The sequence below is a fragment of the Manis pentadactyla genome, chromosome 3 (assembly GCF_030020395.1).
Source record: "Manis pentadactyla isolate mManPen7 chromosome 3, mManPen7.hap1, whole genome shotgun sequence".
In the NCBI taxonomy this organism is placed as follows: domain Eukaryota; kingdom Metazoa; phylum Chordata; class Mammalia; order Pholidota; family Manidae; genus Manis; species Manis pentadactyla.
The window spans coordinates 59,475,487-59,493,803 of record NC_080021.1 but is presented as its reverse complement, the minus strand read 5'-3'; the positions used below and the strand labels follow the sequence as shown (position 1 = coordinate 59,493,803).

At 34.0% G+C, this 18,317-nt stretch overlaps 1 protein-coding gene and 1 long non-coding RNA gene across 3 annotated transcripts in view; both read left to right on the top strand.

Moving 5' to 3' along the window:
- Positions 1 to 7,988, top strand: part of ZC2HC1A (zinc finger C2HC-type containing 1A) — a 48,680-nt gene extending 40,692 nt beyond the window's left edge. Inside the window, exons 8-10 of one of the 2 annotated variants that reach the window (XM_057497950.1) lie at positions 581 to 697; positions 3,817 to 3,924; positions 7,611 to 7,988. In XM_057497950.1, coding sequence (XP_057353933.1) covers positions 581 to 697; positions 3,817 to 3,924; positions 7,611 to 7,776 — 391 coding nt within the window. In that variant the 3' untranslated portion in view covers positions 7,777 to 7,988. The remainder of the gene's footprint in view (positions 1 to 580; positions 698 to 3,816; positions 3,925 to 7,610) is intronic. The other variant, XM_036887519.2, reaches the window with a different exon arrangement.
- Positions 1 to 16,393, top strand: part of LOC130682873 (uncharacterized) — an 89,295-nt gene extending 72,902 nt beyond the window's left edge. The window contains exon 2 of the long non-coding RNA XR_008996270.1: positions 10,118 to 16,393. This is a non-coding gene — a long non-coding RNA (uncharacterized LOC130682873). The remainder of the gene's footprint in view (positions 1 to 10,117) is intronic.
- The last annotated feature ends 1,924 nt before the right edge of the window (positions 16,394 to 18,317 follow it).

Genomic DNA, 18,317 nt, shown 5'->3' with positions numbered 1-18,317 from the left:
GATCATGTTTTACATTTCTCTGGATAAATTTCAGAAAGAGTAATTATTTGTAGAAAGTCAGATGGAGTAAAGATTAAATATGATTTGATATTTGGAATTTTAAAATGCAGGAGGAATCATAAAATAATGAAGAAGAAGAAAAAAAAGGTCCTATGAAGTCAGAGAAGGGGGAAAATTATATTCTTTGTGATCCCCATTAAGAATAAGCATCAGATATGTCTTACCAGAATAAGAGCTTTTATTTCACTTCACTTCTAGCTTCATGAATTTTATTTGAAATAGTTGCCCTTCTTAAGCTTCTTCACTGATTCCACTGCTTTGCTATGTATAAATGTAGCATTTATTTGGATGTTCATCAAAACTGGCAGGATGGCATAGTCAGAGTTTTCATATCTAATATTGACAGTATATAAATTATCTGAGGATTCTTTTTTGATATTGATCCTTCTCCTGGAAGCCAGGTAATTAAGAGGTTGGGCATAGATTTCTGATGACTCAGAGTAATGTCTTTTTAAAATTTTATATAAAGAAACAAATAGTAGCAATCTCCTTATGGGTACACCTTTATATATTTTAATAGTAAGATGGACAAGTTAGGCCCTCCACTTCGAACTGGAAGACATGTGCAAAGGTTGTATGACAGTGATACAAAATCAGACAGTGCCATCAAAAGACATGAGTTATTACCCATTTACAAGTAAGTATTTGTAACTCAGTTTGGTTAATATTTTTCAGATATATCCTTAAAGGCTTTATAACAGAATACTATAAACTTGTACATTACTTTAAAAATCTAATTTTAATCATTTTTAAGCCAAGAAGTGCTAAATAATCTTCTAGGAGTTAAAACTTTGCTTTTTGGTGAACATTTCTATTGTCTTAAATAAAACTCTTGTAGAGCATATATTTTGTTCCATTAAATTTTAATTTTAGAGCGTTGCAATAGCAGTCACCTTCAATAATTGTTATTTTTATGAAGGTTTTTTGTTGTCAGGAGGAACACATTTTTAAAAGAAGACTATAGGGAATACTATGCCATATGTATTACATAATACTGCTAGATTACCTTAAGCAGAAGATAAATTATTATAAAAAGGCAGAAGAAAAGAGATTTTAGAAAATATTCAATCCAGGAGCCTCAGTCTTTTTGTCAGATGGTTTTAAATTCCACATACCAGGAGAAGGATGTGACACTGGCCAGTCCACTCTCTGTACTGGCCTTGCAAACTGAGAAGAGGCGAGAGTGGTGGTGACAGTCATCTTGGAACTCTTCCATGTAAGTCTTCAAGGTTCACTAGTTTGGACCCCTATATCAAGCATAGTTCTCTCATTTTAAAATGATGGAATTAGGGCCAATATATTACTGAAGTTAAAAAATAGATTATTAGACAGATTGAGTTAACTTTTAAACCAAGGCCTATTATAACATTCTCTTACCCTGTATAAAATGTAATAATATATTTAACTAGATATACAATAAAATAAAGATGGAAGAAGTATATAAGATATTAGCAGAAGCCATGTGTCATTTTTAATAAGAGATAAATCCTAGAAGGAAGAACTTGTGCCCTGAGCCATTTTTCTTTGTACTAGTGCTGCTGTCTGTATCCTCTGAACAGATCTTAAAGAAATACTGACTAGCAGTAAGGTAGATTAAATGCAATTCCAAAAGTAAACCGTTTTTATTTATTGCTTGAACTACAGCAGGCAGATTGCAGATACAGATAAGGGTTGGACTTTTCTGACTCTGGCAAAGAAAAACAGTGTTGACCATGTGTCCGGCCACATGCTTTAAGGACTGAACAGGACAGTTCTTCCCAGTCTCTTAAGAGTTGTTCTTGACATTCAGATTCCACCTCTTAGAAGATGTTACCATTAAATACATGATAGGCATTTAATAATGGTGACTATTGTTAATAATCTTTTATTTTCCTCTAATTTTAAATTATTTTCTAATTATTTAAACAACTTCATTGATATGATGGTGAAGTTGTGTGCGTATATGCATGGGTGTTTGTATTGTCTGTGTATTACATGTATATACATGTATATATTATTTAACGGTGATAGAATTTCTAACAAAACTTCATTCTAAAGCAAAACAAAAACCTGTCCTTTGTACTCCTCTTATAACTCTCACTGGAGAAATTGCCATTCTTTGGCAATGTTTTTTGTTGTTTTTTTTTTAGTGATTGAATTCCTAAAAAGGCACTGTAGCAGTTCTGCAACATCCCTAGTGGGGCTCCATAAAGTAGGGTAGGATACACCTCATTAATGGACTTGGGGTGACCATTAGAAGGTCATTTGAAGAGGTCCATGACAACCCACCCATGCACCAAGGTGATTCTTTACTTGTTGAAATTTAGAAGTAAGTTAAAGTAACTATCCAAAGCAGCCTGTCTTTGAATGACAACATTGAATATTGAACATAACATTTGTAATATGACCCACCTAAAATCAAGTTAAAATACTCTGGCCATGTAGTAACTTACTTAATCTTTCTGAATATGAATTTCTTCAACTTTAAAGTGGAAATAATATCTTCTGAAATTTTTGCAAAGATTAAACTAAATGAGGTGTGTATAGTACCTAGCATCGCATTTGGCAGGTAGTAAGTATTTAAAAAATAGTAGATGTTGTTCCTGCCTGTGTGTATTTTGGAAGTAGCTGTTTAAAATTTTAGGAGTCTGTCTTCCTCCACTTTGCATTATAAATAGTAGAAGGGAAGAATTTCAACCAAAGTTTGAGAACTTTTGATCTTAAGAAATTGTAAAAAGTGCTCTGCTTATGCATATAATACAACATTGCTTATCTCAAATGAAAAGACATGATTGAATCTCTAAAGGGGATGAGGAAACTAACCCCTTATTGAACATATGACTCCTGGTTCTGCAACATTCTAGCTGCGTCACCTTGGGTACATAACTTACCCGTGCTTTGCCCCAGTTGCCTCATTTGTAAAATAGGCTTATTAATTCTACCTACTATACTTATGAAGAGTAAATAGAACTTTATATATGAAGGCAGTTAGAAATGTGACTACACCAAATATAGTAAGCACCATTATATAAATATTTATATAAATTGCAATTTATATCTCATAACTTTATATAAGTGAAAATACTCACATTTTATAATTGAGGCAGTTTGGACTCAGGTTGGCTACTACCACAGAGTTGGTCAATAGCAGTTGGGATTTTTACCATGGCCTTCTAATCTCTCTTTGATTCCTGAAGTTTCCTAAAGCAAATTCATGAACAGCCACAATTCCTCCTCTGCTTACACCAGATAGCCCAGGCCATACTTGGTGAAATTAAATTTTTAAAAGGAAAATTATATTGACCCATTTTTTTTAGTTGCTGTTTCCAAGAACAAACTTTCGTAAATTGAATATTATGTTCTTAAAGTGGTTAGCTAATGTGTTGTTTTTTTAAACCACATCTCATATGCTTAATATATTAGTTAGCAGTTGTTCATAGACATTTAACAAAACATACCTCTATTTTGAGGGAACTATAAACTTTCAAAAACTTGAAGCCTTTCAGAATGATTAACTTATAAATTTCATGTATCGCAAATATACATACTTTAATTGATTTTATGTACCATCAGGCTAATGTTAGTAAACGCAAAACGCTTTGGTTTATCCTTATTTTTAACTACTGTTTTCAGATTAAAAATAATTTCTTGGATTTTAATCTTTTGAATTTACCTCTCTACAGCTTCTAATTATATTTCTAATAGTGCAAATAAGCAATTTGAGAAATAAATGCTTGCTATTTAGTATTTTTTCATTATGTTATCTCTTTCTTCTAGAGCTAACATCAAACCTCGAAATACCACACCCCCTAGTTTGGCACGAAATCCTGCCTCAAGTGTGCCTACAAGCAAAAGAAAAACATATACTGAGAGCTACATAGCCAGGTATGTTTAGCTCTGATATTTAATAACTAAAATAAAAATGAATATCTGTAGTTTTCCAAAGACCATATACAAAAATATGTATCAGACTATTTATAGAAAATCTAATTTTCCTTTGCTGTATGATTTAATCTGTCTTCTAACTTGTATACTAAAGAAGAAGTTCTGACATAATGTTTTCCTGTATTGTTGCAAATGCTCAAGGACAATTTGTTCACTTCCATTGTATTAGTTTATGTTTTTATGTCTTAATTTTAACAGCAACGTGGTTATTTTACCTCACTAATGACGTAATAGGCCCCTTAAACTGGTATTTTCAGCAGATTTTAATACATTTAAGCTCCCCAGCTGAGGTTTTGATTATCCATGTGTTATCCATTCACTCTGTTTTTAAGCATGTAATGAAACCATCCCAATTTTAAATGTTTTTAAATATATATCCCAACTTATGCCAGAAAATTTTAAAGCAGGGTATAGAAATCTACAAAGTACAGTGAGACAGAATATTTTTTAAATGAAAGAAGAAGAGGAAAAGAAAAAAATGAGAATTGAAAGATGCAATGAGAAAAGGATTTCTATGATTTCTGTTGTATGAGTATATATATTCTTGATTTTTGCTATAAATATATACAGCCATCCATTTTTCAGATTTAATACAGGGATTAATTTTCAGGTTTACTACATAGATTCCAAGATACTAGCTTTCAATCCTGGTTTTCTTTCATAAAGAAGCACCTGTGGAGCTTTCTGAAAAATGAACATGTCCAGATCCCTCCCAGAGATTTTGATCTCTTTGGTTTGAAAAGTGGTATCTGGCCATTGCCATTTAGGAAGTTTTGAGAGTGATGCTTATGTATAACAAGGGATAAGAACCATAGAATAATAGGTGAGTTGCTGTCTTTCCAAATAGAGCCTTGAATAAATAGTTTGTCTCAGTTGAAGTTTGATACATGTTACAAATCAAGAAGTGAGTTGATGTTTCTTGAAGTCCTAGAGTGTGGCTGTACTATGTTGTATGTGTGTGGAGCCATGTGTTTTGAATCAATACTGTATATAGGATTAACATTCTCTTATAAAAGGGAAAACTTAAATACATCTGCTTAAATAAAAAGATCACCTTATTTTTCCAAAGAGGTAGACAAAAGAAGTGCCAATAGGCAAGGGCAAAAAAAAATCACATTAAGAAAATAAGTTCAGATATTTCTTTAGTTTTCTTTCTTGTTAAATGGTTGATAGGTGATGGGAAGCACTGAGCCTTGGTCACTTAGATTACCTTTAACACCCTATTCCCCCATCCCAGTTAGAAATAATTATAACCAGAACAGATGAACAAATCTCAGAGATTTCATTTTCTGGAAGTAGAGTAGACTACATTTTCTCCCACATAAGACATCTAGAAATGCTATATAAAATAGAACACGTATCATTTTGATTGTATAGCTTAGCATTAAGAAAAGGGAAACTTCCACAGGACAAAAACGTAAAGGAAACTAGAGGTTAAATTAGTCATTTAACCCTGAACTGCAGCTGCATTTGATGATTTGACTGATCTTCATTACGTAGAGGCATGGGTGTTAATGACATTGTGGGAGAGAGGAGTTGATTTCTTGGACTTGTAGGAAGTGGAGTATTAGACACTCATTTTACCTACTCTTCCCACACCCTCCCCCCATGTGTCTTGCTATAAGCCAGCACTCTTGCATGCTCACCAAGGGGTCACTTTAGGCTCAGCTAGAGGTAATCAAATGACAATATGTTACATTTGGCATTGGAATTACTTACAGAAAATTTGGAATGATATTAGGGCAGCATTAAGGGTCTCTCACTCGTGAGAGCCCTTGTAGCAGTCTGGGAGCTAGTCTTCGTTGGTCATCCAAGTGACTTAGTGAGAGGACAAGATTTCATACGTGGATGTAGGGTCAATCTAATTACAAGTTCTGTGTCCCCACGGGAAGCCAGTATCTCTTATAGTAGTACCATATACTTAACTTCAAGGTTGTCTTGAGGGACGTGTCCAGTTTTAGGGGATGGTGTATAAGCATTGTTGCCTGGAAACATAACTGGCATTCTACTTTCATTGTGTTTTCATTAAATAGACCTAGGACATTATTCTAAGGTCAAAGATGTCCACCAAAAAGGACAACGTGTTTTGCTAACATTTTTCTCACAATACATAAGTAGTTATCTCTCAGTTGAAGGATGGACTAGAAAAAAAAAAAAGCCACCAACCAGGACTAGGAGACCCCCCAGCTTGTCTGTCTCAGCTGTGGCTCAGAAGGATGCAAGAATTCCTACCAGTAATTTCAGAACTATAATCTCACTTTTATATGAGTTTAATGTTTGAAAGGACAATATCTGCATATTCTAATAAATTCTTAACTGGAAAAATAAGAATCTTGATTTAGTTGCTCCCTCAGAGCTTGTAAAAGCAAAATCAAGTTGTCTCCTATGTGAAATGCTCTTTAACCCAGGCTTCCTGATTCTCATGAGCAAACATGAGCTCACAATTGTGAATTACAGAACACACATAGAAATTTCAAACTATACAAAGATTAACAGTCAATCATGAATGAGAGTTAGGAAGAAAATAAACACAAGTTCCTGTGACTTAAGATAGTGAAACCATCAGACATTGCATATCAAGTAAGTCTGTTCACAGTATTTAAAGACACAAGAGAATTAATCGGAATAACTAATAATAAAAATACACTATTACAAAAAAATTAGATCATCTTTACATAAGAATCAAACATAACTCAATATAAAGGAAAAAACAAACTTAAAAGATGGTTTAAATTATAAATTAGATACAGCTGAAAAAGAGAGCAGTGACCTGGAGGACAGATTTAAAGACATTATCTAGAGTATAGTCCTAAGAGAGATGGAAGATGTGAAAGAGATTAAAAATCATGGTAAAATTAAGATGTATTGAATCACAGGTCAAAAGAAGAAGATATAATGAGTGAGAGGCAGCATTTGAATAATAATCACTAATATTTCATGATTAGTGAAAAACACGAGGTTTTGGAATCAAAGAACCACAATTATAGGCAGAATGAATAAAATGAAAACAACATGTATTTGCATTGTAATGAAACTTTAGAAGACAGAACAGACAATATGAAAATTGTAAAAACAGAGAAAACATTTCTTAGACAATGCCAGGATTACCCATACAGTAAACAGTTCACAACACTTGGAGCCAAAAGACAATAGAATCAGTACATTCATAGTGCTGAGGGAAAATAACTGCTGACCTTTGAATATATGCCAACTAAACCAGTGGTCCTCAAACTTTAATGAGCATCATAATCACCTGAAGTACTAATAACACAACTTGTTGGCCCTACCCCAGGATTTCTGATTCAGTAGATGGTTTTGCAGAGGGAACACTGTGTAAATTTCCATCTTATTCCCATTCTAGTAAATACCTAGTACACAGAGCAAACGGCAAGCATGGCTGCATTTGCTTATGAAAAGTGCTCTGCATAGGGACAAGTATAATGCCAAAGAAACATTTATAATTTCAATATTAACTAAAAGGAATTTTTGTATCTGAACTAGAAGGATATTAAAAATGAGATAAGCAGGCTTGTAAGTTATACTTAATATATTATGTTCTGTTTCTTAAAGGTTTTCAACTACTGATGTATACTTTTTGTTTCCACTTTTTTTCTGTACTTCTTCAGGCCAGATGGAGACTATTTATCTTCACTTAATGGAGGAAACATTAAAGGCATTGAAGGAAATTCAACAGGACACTTACCAAAATTCTGCCATGAGTGTGGGACTAAATACCCCGTAGAATGGGCTAAGTTCTGCTGTGAATGTGGCATTCGAAGAATGGTTCTGTGAACAGAATCCAATAAGAAAAAAGCTAAATCCAGAATTTTGTAACTATTGATGTTTGGACAGTTAGAATAGTTCCTCAAGTGATTTTATGCTAAAATTACTCAATACTTTTTCAGCAATTTTTGGATCATAATCCTTTGGCTCTCTTATGTGTGTGAGTGCATATATATGTGTGTGTACATATACTGTATATAATAAATACCTGATACCCCAAATTGTGCCATTCAAGGAAATACTCACTTATCTGTTAGAAAATGATTTTGAGTCATTAACTTAGGTATTACTCTTCTGTTGTTGTTAAAGCACATTAAGTATACCTCCACAAACTAAAACACTAGTGCTTAGCTCTTCTAGCTTTAAGATGATCATTACTTTGAGCAAAAAATCAGAATAAACATTTTTATTATCCAGTGCCTATTTTCAGATAGTATCATAGTACACTAGGATGCTTGGAATTTTGTAATTGAATAGAATATTTTCAGTTATGTGAGGTAATTTTCCTCTAGAGCTCTTCAACAATTAATTTTATAAATATATTTCTTAGAAGAGAAAAACCCCTACAGTCTATAGTGCCCTTTACTTAGTATATTATTAATTCAATAATTTTCAGAGCTATATTTATTCTTTACAGTGTAATTATGCAATTTCCTTTTCAGAGACACAAGACTGAAAATACAAATATATCTTACTCTAGTTAGAACTGAATGATTTTTTTAACCTGATAAATTATTAATTGAACATACATTCATACTTCCAATTGTGTCTCCAAATTTCACTTTTTGTCTTTATTTTCCATAACTTCATGTCTGAAGAGTAGTCTTTATTACTTAATTTTTGCCAAATTTGAAATGTAATTATTTAATATAAGATGTACAAAGTTCCTTGCAAAATCTTAACATCTTTATTTCTATGTATCTGAATTAGGAAGAAATTATTCTAATTGATTTTAAAACAAACCACCTCAACTAATAATTAATAATTTGGGTAACTAATCATAGTTGAGGGCATGTAGATAAAAAAAGTATTTGAATTTTAGTCCCTTGTTTAATTAGATATAGTAATGAGTGAGTTAAGGGAATATCTAATTTTTCATTTTCATATTTTCTTTTTAGTGCTGAAACACCATTCACATCACAATCAAAAGACACGAAAATGCATTGCTTTACTGCATAGCTGACTTATGTAATTTAACATTCACAAAAATGTAATTACACTTTCTAACTTAACTGATATACAGCTTTTAATAATTGTCAATTTCAGTGTAACATAGTATTTAGTAAATAGATCCTGGATTGCCTCGGCAGTCGTATTGAGTAATTCAGTAGTAATTTATGTTGAATCAAACCTAACAAAGCTATGATATTATAAAAGCATTAGCAAATCATTTGTAGGCAATTTCCAGCTTCATGTTTTTGATTCTTATCAACTGTAAGGATCAATGTACAAGTTTGTGGCTTACAGTTTTCTCTGAAATTTATTTATGCCTATACTTGATAATTTTATTCATTAGATTTTTGGGATTTCTTTTTTTAATTCAGGCAGGGGACATAAACTTAGTGGTAATGGAATTGTCATTTTACTTACCTTATATTTCATTCTTTTTTTCTATTTTTATATAATGTTTTATTAAGGTATTACTGATATACACTCATATAAAGGTTTCACATGAAAAACAATGTGGTTACTAAAATCACACATATTATCAAATCCCCCCCATACTCCATTTTAGTCACTGTCCATCAGTGTAGTAAGATACCACAGAGTCACTACTTGTCTTCTCTGTGCTACATTGTCTTCCCCATGATCCCACCCACACCATGTGTATTAATCATAATACCCCTCAATCCCCTTCTCCCTCCCTTCCCACCCCTCCCCTTTCATAACTGCTAGTCCCTTTTTGGAGTTTCTGAGTCTGCTGCTGTTTTGTTCCTTCAGTTTTACTTTGTTGTTGTACTCAGCAAATAAGGGAAATCATTTGGTACTTGTCTTTCTCCACTTGGTTTGTTTCACTGAGCATAATATCCTCTAGCTCCATCCATGTTATTGCAAATGGTAAGATTTGTTTCTTATAGCTGAATAGTATTCCACTGTGTATATGTACCACATCTTTATCCATTCATCTACTGATGGACACTTAGGTTGCTTCCATTTCTTGGCTATTGTAAATAGTGCTGAAATAAACATAGGGGTGTGTATGTCTTTTTGAATATGAGAACATGTATTCTTTGGGTAAATTCCTAGGAGTGGAATTCCTGGGTCAAATGGTATTTCTATTTTTAGTTTTTTGAGGAACCTCCGTACTGCTTTCCACAGTGGTTGAACTAGTTTACATTCCCACCAGCAGTGTACGAGGGTACCTCTTTCTCCGCATCCTCACCAGCATTTGTTGTTCTTAGTCTTTTCTATGCTGGCCTTCCTAACTGGTATGAGGTGATATCTCATTGTGGTTTTAATTTGCATTTCCCTGATAATTAGTGATGTGGAGCATCTTTTCATGTGCCTGTTGGCCCTCTGAATTTCTTCTTTAGAGAATTGTCTGTTCATATCCTACACCCATTTTTTAATTGGGTTATTTGCTTTTTGGTTGTTGAGATGTGTGAATTATTTATATATTTTGGATATCCTTACTGGATATGTCATTTACAAATATATTCTTCCATACTGAAGGATACCTTTTTGTGCTACTGATGTTGTCCTTTGCTGTACAGAAGCTTTTTAGCTTGATGTAGTCCCATTTGTTCATTTTTGCTTTTGTTTCCCTTGCAGGAGGAGATGTGTTCAGGAAAAAGTTGCTTGTGTTTATATTCAGGAGATTTTTGCCTGTTTTCTTTGAAGATTTTTATGGTTTCATGACTTACATTCAGGTCTTTGATCCATTTTGAGTTTACTTTTGTGTATACGGTTAGACAGTAATCCAGTTTCATTCTCTTGCATGAGCTGTCCAGTTTTGCCAACACCACTTGTTGAGGACACTGTCATTTCCCCATTGTATGTCCATGGCTCCTTTATCGTATATTAATTGACCATATATGCTTAGGTTTATATCTAGACTCTCTAGTCTATTCCATTGGTCTATGGGTCTGTTCTTGTGCCAGTACCAAATTGTCTTGATTACTTTGGCTTTGTAGTAGAGCTTGAAGTTGGGGAGCATAATCCACCCAGTTTTATTGTTCCTTCTCAGGATTGCTTTGGCTATTCAGGGTCTTTTGTGGTTCCATATGAATATTAGAACTATTTGCTCTAGTTTGTTGAAGAATGCAGTTGGTATTTTGATAGGGATTGCATTGAGTCTGTAGATTGCTTTAGGCAGGATGGCCATTTTGACAATATTAATTCTTCCTATCCATGAGCATGGAATGTGTTTCCATGTTTTGGTATCTTCTTTAATTTCTCTCATGAGTGTCCTATAGTTTTCAGGGTATAGATCTTTCACTTCCTTGGTTAGGTTTATTCCTAGGTATTTTATTCTTTTTGATGCAATTGTAAATGGAATTGTTTTCCTGATTTCTCTTCTCGTTCATCATTAGTTTATACAAATGCAACAGATTTCTGTATATTAATTTTATTATTGAAACTTTGCTGAATTCAGATATTAGATCTAGTCAATTTGGAGTGGATTCTTTAGGTTTTTTTATACAACATCATGTAATCTGCATATAGTGACAGTTTCACTTCTTTACCAATCTGGATGCCTTTTATTTCTTTTTGTTGTCTGATTGTCATGGCTAGGACCTCCAGTACTATGTTGAATAAAAGTGGAAGGGGGTGAATCCTTGTCTTGTTCCCAAACTTAAAGGAAAAGCTTTTAGCTTCCACTGTTAAGTATGTTGGCTACGGGTTTGTCATATATGACCTTTATTATATTGAGGTACTTGCCCTCTATACCCATTTTGTTGAGAGTTTTTATCATGAATGGATACTGAATTTTGTCGAATGCATTTTCAGCATCTATGGAGATGAAAACGTGGTATTTATCCTCCTTTTTGTTGATGTGATGGATGATGATGATGGCTTTTCTATTGTTGTACCATCCTTGCATTGCTGGAATAAATCATACTTGTTCATGATGGATGATCTTTTTGATGTATTTTTGAATTCAGTTTGCTAATATTTTGTTGAGTATTTTTGCATCTATGTTTATCAGGGATATTGGTCTGTAATTTTCTTTTTTTGTGGTGTCTTTGCCTGGTTTTGGTATTAGAGTGATGCTGGCCTCGTAGAATGAGTTTGGTAGTATTCCCTCTTCTACTTTTTGGAAAACCTTAAAGAAGATGGGTATTAGGGTCTTCACTAAATGTTTGATAAAATTCAGTGGTGAAGCCATCTGGTTCTGGTATTTTGTTCTTAGGTAATTTTTTGATTACCAGTTCAATTTCATTGCTGGTAATTGTTCTGTTCAGTTTTCTGTTTCTTCCTGGGTCAGCCTGGGAAGGTTTTATTTTTCTAGAAAGTTGTCCATTTCTTCTAGGTTATCCAGTTTGTTACCATATAATTTTTCATAGTATTCTCTAATAATTCTTTGTATTTCTGTGGTGTCCATCTTGATTTTTCCTTCCTCGTTTCTGATTCCTTTTATGTGTGTAGACTCTTTTTTCCTTGATAAGTCTGGCTTGGGGTTTGTCTATTTTGTTTATTTTCTTAAAGAACCAGCTCCTGCTTTCTTTGATATTTTCTATTGTTTTATTCTCAATTTTATTTATTTATGCTCTAATATTTATTATGTCCCTCCTACTAACTTTGGGCCTCATTTGTTCTTTTTCTGCTTTTGTTAATTGTGAATTTACACTGTTCATATGAGATTGTTTTTCTTTCCTGAGGTAAGCCTATATTACAGTATACTTCCCTCTCAGCATAGCCTTCACTGCATCCCACAGATTTTGCAGTGTTGTGTTACTGTTGTCATTTGTCTCCATATATTGGATGATCCCTGTTTTAATTTGGTCATTGATCCATTGATTCTTTAGGAGCATGTTGTTAGGCCTCCATGTGTTTTTGAGTTTCTTCATTTTCTTTGCATAATTTATTTCTAGTTTCATACCTTTGTGGTCTGAGAAACTGGTTGGTACAATTTCAGTCTTTTTGAATTTACTGAGGCTCTTTTTGTGGCCTAGTATATGATTTAGTCTTGAAAATGTTCCATGTGCACTTGAGAAGAATGTCTATCCTGCTGCTTTTGGGTGTAGTGTTCTGTAGATGTCTGTTAGGTCCGTGTGTTCTAATGTGTTGTTCAATACCTCTGTCTCCATACTTATTTTCTTTCTGGTTGATCTGTCCTTTAGAGTGAGTGGAGTGTTGAAGTCTCCTAAAATGAATGCATTGCATTCTGTTTCCCCCTTCAATTCTGTTAGTATTTGTTTCACATATGTAGGTGATCCTGTGTTGGGTGCATAGATATTTTTCATGGTTATATCCTCTTGTTGGACTGACCCCTTTATTATTATGTAATGTCCTTTGTCTCTTGTGACTTTGTTTTGAAGTCTATTTTTTCTGATGCAAGTACTGCAACTCCTGATGTTTTCTCCCTATTAGTTGCTTGGACTGTCTTTTTCCATCCCTTCACTTTCAGTCTGTATAAATCTTTGCATTTGAAGTGAGTCTCTTGTAGGTAGCATATAGATGGGTCTTGTAGTTTTATCCATTCAGTGACTCTGTCTTTTGTTGGTGCATTTAGATGATTTACATTTAGGGTGGCTATCTATAGGTATGTATTTATTGCCATTCAGGCTTTAGATTTGTGGTTACCAAAGGTTCAAGGGTAATTCCCTTCCTATCTAACAGTCTAACTTAACTCACTTAGTATGCAATTGCAAACACAATCTGAAGGATCTTTTTTTTTTCTCCTTTTTCTTCTCCATTCTTTACATATTAGGTATCATATTCTCTACTCTTTGTCTATCCCTTGGCTGACTTTTAGGTTAGTTGATTTAATTTTGCATCTGCTTCATAATTAATTGTTCTACTTTCTTTATTGTGGTTTTATTTCCTCTGGTGACAGCTATTTAGCCTTAGAAATACTTCCATCTATAGTAGTCCCTCCAAAATAGACTATAGAGATGGTTTGTGGGAGGTAAATTCTCTCAGCTTTTGCTTATCTGGAAATTATTTAATCCCTCCTTCAAATTTAAGTGATTAATCTTGCCAGGTAGAGTATTCTTGGTTCGAGGCCCTTCTGCTTCATTGTATTAAATACATCATGCCACTCCTTTCTGGCCTGTAAGATTTCTGTTGAGAAGTCTGATGAAGTCTGATGGGTTTTCCTTTGTATGTGATCTTATTTCTCTCTCTGGCTGCTTTTAATAGTCTGTTCTTATCTTTGATCTTTGCCGTTTTAATTATTATATGTCTTGGTTTTGTCTTCCTTGAGTTCCTTGTGTTGGGAGATCTGTGTACCTCCATGGCCTGAGATACTATCTCCTTCCCCAGATTGGGAATGTTTTCAGCAATTAACTCTTCAAAGACACTTTATATCCCTTTTTCTCTCTTCTTCTTCTGTTACTCCTATAATGTGAATATTGTTCCATTTGGATTGGTTACACAGTTCTCTCTATATTCTTTCATTCTTAGAGATCCTTTTTTCTCTCTGTGCCTCAGCTTCTTTGTATTCCTCTTCTCTAATTTCTATTCCATTTATTGTCTCCTCCACTATATCTAATCTTCTTCTAAATCCCTCCATTGTATGTTCATTTCAGATATGTAATTTCTTAATGATTGAATCTCTGTACAAATTCTTCCCTGAGTTCTTAAATAGTTTTCTGTACCTCCATGAGCATGTTTATGATTTTTATTTTGAAATCTCTTTCAGGAACATTGATGAGTTCAGTTTCACTTGACCCTTTTTCTGGTATTGTGGGATTTTTGTTTGAACCAGGTTCTTTTGACGTTTCATATTTGTATGTGGTGCCCTTTAGTGTCCAGAATCTCTACTCACTGGAGCTGCTCAGCCCCTGGAGTGATGTTGTGGGTCACGGCCAAGTGGTGCTGGTGCTTCAGGGGAGGAAAGAGCTGTTTCCTGCTTCCTGGCTGCTATGCCTGCCTTTACTGCCATGCCTGCCTTTACTGCCACAACCAGTGGGCCGAGTACACAGGTGTAAGCCTCTATGCTTTACATTTGTAGCTGCTATAGGCAGGGTCTCCCTCTGGCTGGCCTCACACCAGGGCAGGGGCTGCCGGTTTTTGAGCCAGTGTGGGCTGGTCGGGAGGAAGGCACAGCAGATTGCATATTATGGTAGGGGGCCTTGGAGCTGTATAGCCAGCCAGAGGGATGAAGCTCCTGAAAGGTCCCAACCTGCTGGGCAGAGTGCACCCAGACAATTTTGTCCACCTGTCCTTTCTCCTGAGCAGTAAGCTCTGTGCAATCCTTGCCCCTTTAGCAGCCCTCTCACTGTTAGGAAATCTCTTAGACTGCCCGCCTTTTGTCCTAGAGCAGTCAGATGTGGATCCCTGTTTTCCACAAGTGGCTGGAATCTCAGTCTCTCCAGGTATTCCGCCTGTCTTAGCTTTCCAACCCCACTAATCTCCAGTGCACCATGCAACGTAGGTTCATGTTCCCAGAGTAGATCTCCAGGACTGGGTGTTCAGCAGTCCTAGGCCTGCATTCCCTCCCCACTTCATTTCTCTTCTTCCTGCCCATGAACTGGGATGGGGAAAGGGCTTGGGTCCCACTGGATCATGGCTTTTGGTACGTTATCCTGTTCCATGAAGTCTTTTCTTTTCTCCAGGTGTATGCAGTCTGGCTTAGCCTTCTTTCCTGTTGCTCTTTCAGGATTTGTTGTATTAATTATATTTTCATATTATATGTGGTTTTGGGAGGAGGCCTCTGTCTCACCTCTCACACTGTAATCTTTAATTGTATTATCTGAAATGATCTAGTTTAATTCCTTTTAATGTTTTTAATACTCTATTCAGTTATATTGGTTTAAAAAAGGAGTCCCATTAACTAGAATAAATGCTAATAAGTTTAGGATAATGTACATTTTAGATATTCAGTAGTTCATGTTTTCTGTACTAATTGTTAAACCAAATAAAGAAGAAATTTAAGCTTGTGTTTTATCTAGAACTGAGCATTACTTTCTTTTAAGTATATATTTTTAAGACCACATAATTTTTTGTCTGCCCAAAGAAAGGGCAGATAAGTGAGCTTAAATGAAGTGGCACATGTTTGTTTCTCACTGAATCTTACAGTAGCAAGTAAATGTTATAATGTACTACTACATGGAAAATGAGTTGGTAAGAAATCCAATTCCAGAACCCAGAAATTATTATGAACAGTAAGTCGGTGAAATATGGTTATGAATTATGAAATGTGACAATGTATTTAAATGCATTTTTAAATTGCATATATTATTCTCACATTAATTTGCTGTACAATAGTTAAATTTTAAGAAATTTCCCTAGATCTATGCATCATGTTTTATTTATATTTATTTTCAAAAGTATTTGCCATTGTAGTAGAATAAAGCAATGATTGTAAGTTTAAAAGTGAATTTGCTTATATATTCTGAAAATTAGTAGCTTGCTTAAGTAAGATTATTATGGCTGTTCTTGTCTCTTGTTCACTATTTTGTATTACAAAAATGTCTTCATTTTTAAACCTATTCAATAAAGACCTGGAGCAAAGAAATGCCAGTTGTTTTTCACTGATATCTTTTAGCCACTCAGGAGAAAGATTGGAACACACTAAAATACAAAGAAAATATTCAAAAGTCAAAATACAGAATTTTTTTTATGGGAAAGTAGATTTTCATTAGCAGTTTTTTGTGCTATAAGCTTGTATATAAATTACCATTTTATTAAAGTATTTTCTGACTTCAAAGTGTTATAAATATGTTTTGTCACAAGATTTCTAAGACAGAAACATTCTCTTCATAGCCAGTAAAATTCAACAGTAGAAAACATTAGTGAAGTCAAGGTTGATAGAACACATTATGGATATTTATAATTAGGTAATACACAGTTTAATGGCAAAAGTGCTCGGTTGTGATGAATACTTAGTGATTTAGACCATCATATTTAAAATGTTAAACAGTTGTCCCTATTGAAAATAATAGGATATGTTTAGTGAGTACTCTAATTCATCAGGTAAGTATTTCTACTATGAATAGAAGTTTGAGGAATAAAATAATAATAGAAGAGGTACACAGCTACAAAGAGCAGAATTCTTGTCTTTAATTGCATTGCAGGTATATGTATTTAATATGGTAAGTATATTTTTAGTACTTAGGTTGATTTTTCCAGATGACTATATTATTGAATAGAGCAGTGGAGAATTATTAAAGTTAATAATAGCCACACTCTTTTATTTTCATTTGGAAATTTTTCTGTTAAATATTATCTGGAGATTGATTTATGTACAATTTTGTTTGGTATATATGTGAATTACTTCTTTGCCACTAGAGGGTGCATTTGGATAATTTAATTTTACCATCCTCCAGTTACTTCAAAGGCCTCTATAGGTATGATTTTATATATATATATATATATATAATGAAATCACAGATTTATAAGCAGTAATTTTTGTTTATTTTGTTGTGATTTTAATAATCTGTTGGTTTTTTAGAAACCTAGTTTATTTTGGGCACCCAGCCAGCATGGTAGTAGTTGATAGAAATACTTAATATTTATACCTCACAATATTTTGTTAGCAAAAATATGCATCTCAAACATTAGTAATGCACATTACCATATACTCCATGTACTTTTACTTAATATTTCATCTTAGTTCTACAACAGTTATCTCCTATAGGATAGGTATTTTTTGTCAACCATCTAACCTAATGACATATGAGAGTGATTATTTAAATAGGAGCTAAATAGGTGGTTAGACCAACTAATGTAAGATGTTCAAAGCTTTATACTTATAAACGTTTGAAAAATGCTCATGTTCACTCTATGAAATGCTAGGAATTGAGAGAAATAAGATGTGATTAGGTCCCAGCACTGAAGTTGATATAATTACTTGGAGAAAATCGATTTGTAAAGACAACTACAACTTAAAAAAAAAAAGCATTCATTGTAATGGAACTTCATTGTAAAGGTACCAACAAAATACAGAAGCTTTGAATATGGAGCTTCTTGCTTACCACCACAAGTTATACAGCTGACCATTTCCTATCTTCTTTTTTTTTTTTCTTCCCTGTCCTAGTGCTTAGGGGAAACCTGATAGAATATATAGAGTATGAGCGAAAGCTACACTAACTTTTAAGTGTCAGTAGAAAGGATATGTGTGCAGTGGGGCCTGTCAAGAGCTGTAAAACTGTCCTGAGGGAGGAAAAGTATTGCTGGGTAAAAGTTACCAATAATTCCAGCTCTTCAGTCTTCTCCTACATGACTATTCACATGACACTGTCAGTGCCAGCTTTCTGTGTTCAAACACCTGAGTTTTTTATGCCTATTTTGAATCTGCAACAGTAAAGCTGGAGATGGGAAGTTGCCAGTAGTGCTGAGTTGTGATTATACTCAATGAAATGCTGATTTTCATTCATCAGGTCAACAATCTTAATTTATAATAAAATTGAAAACTGCCTTTGGGCATTTAGATTACCGCC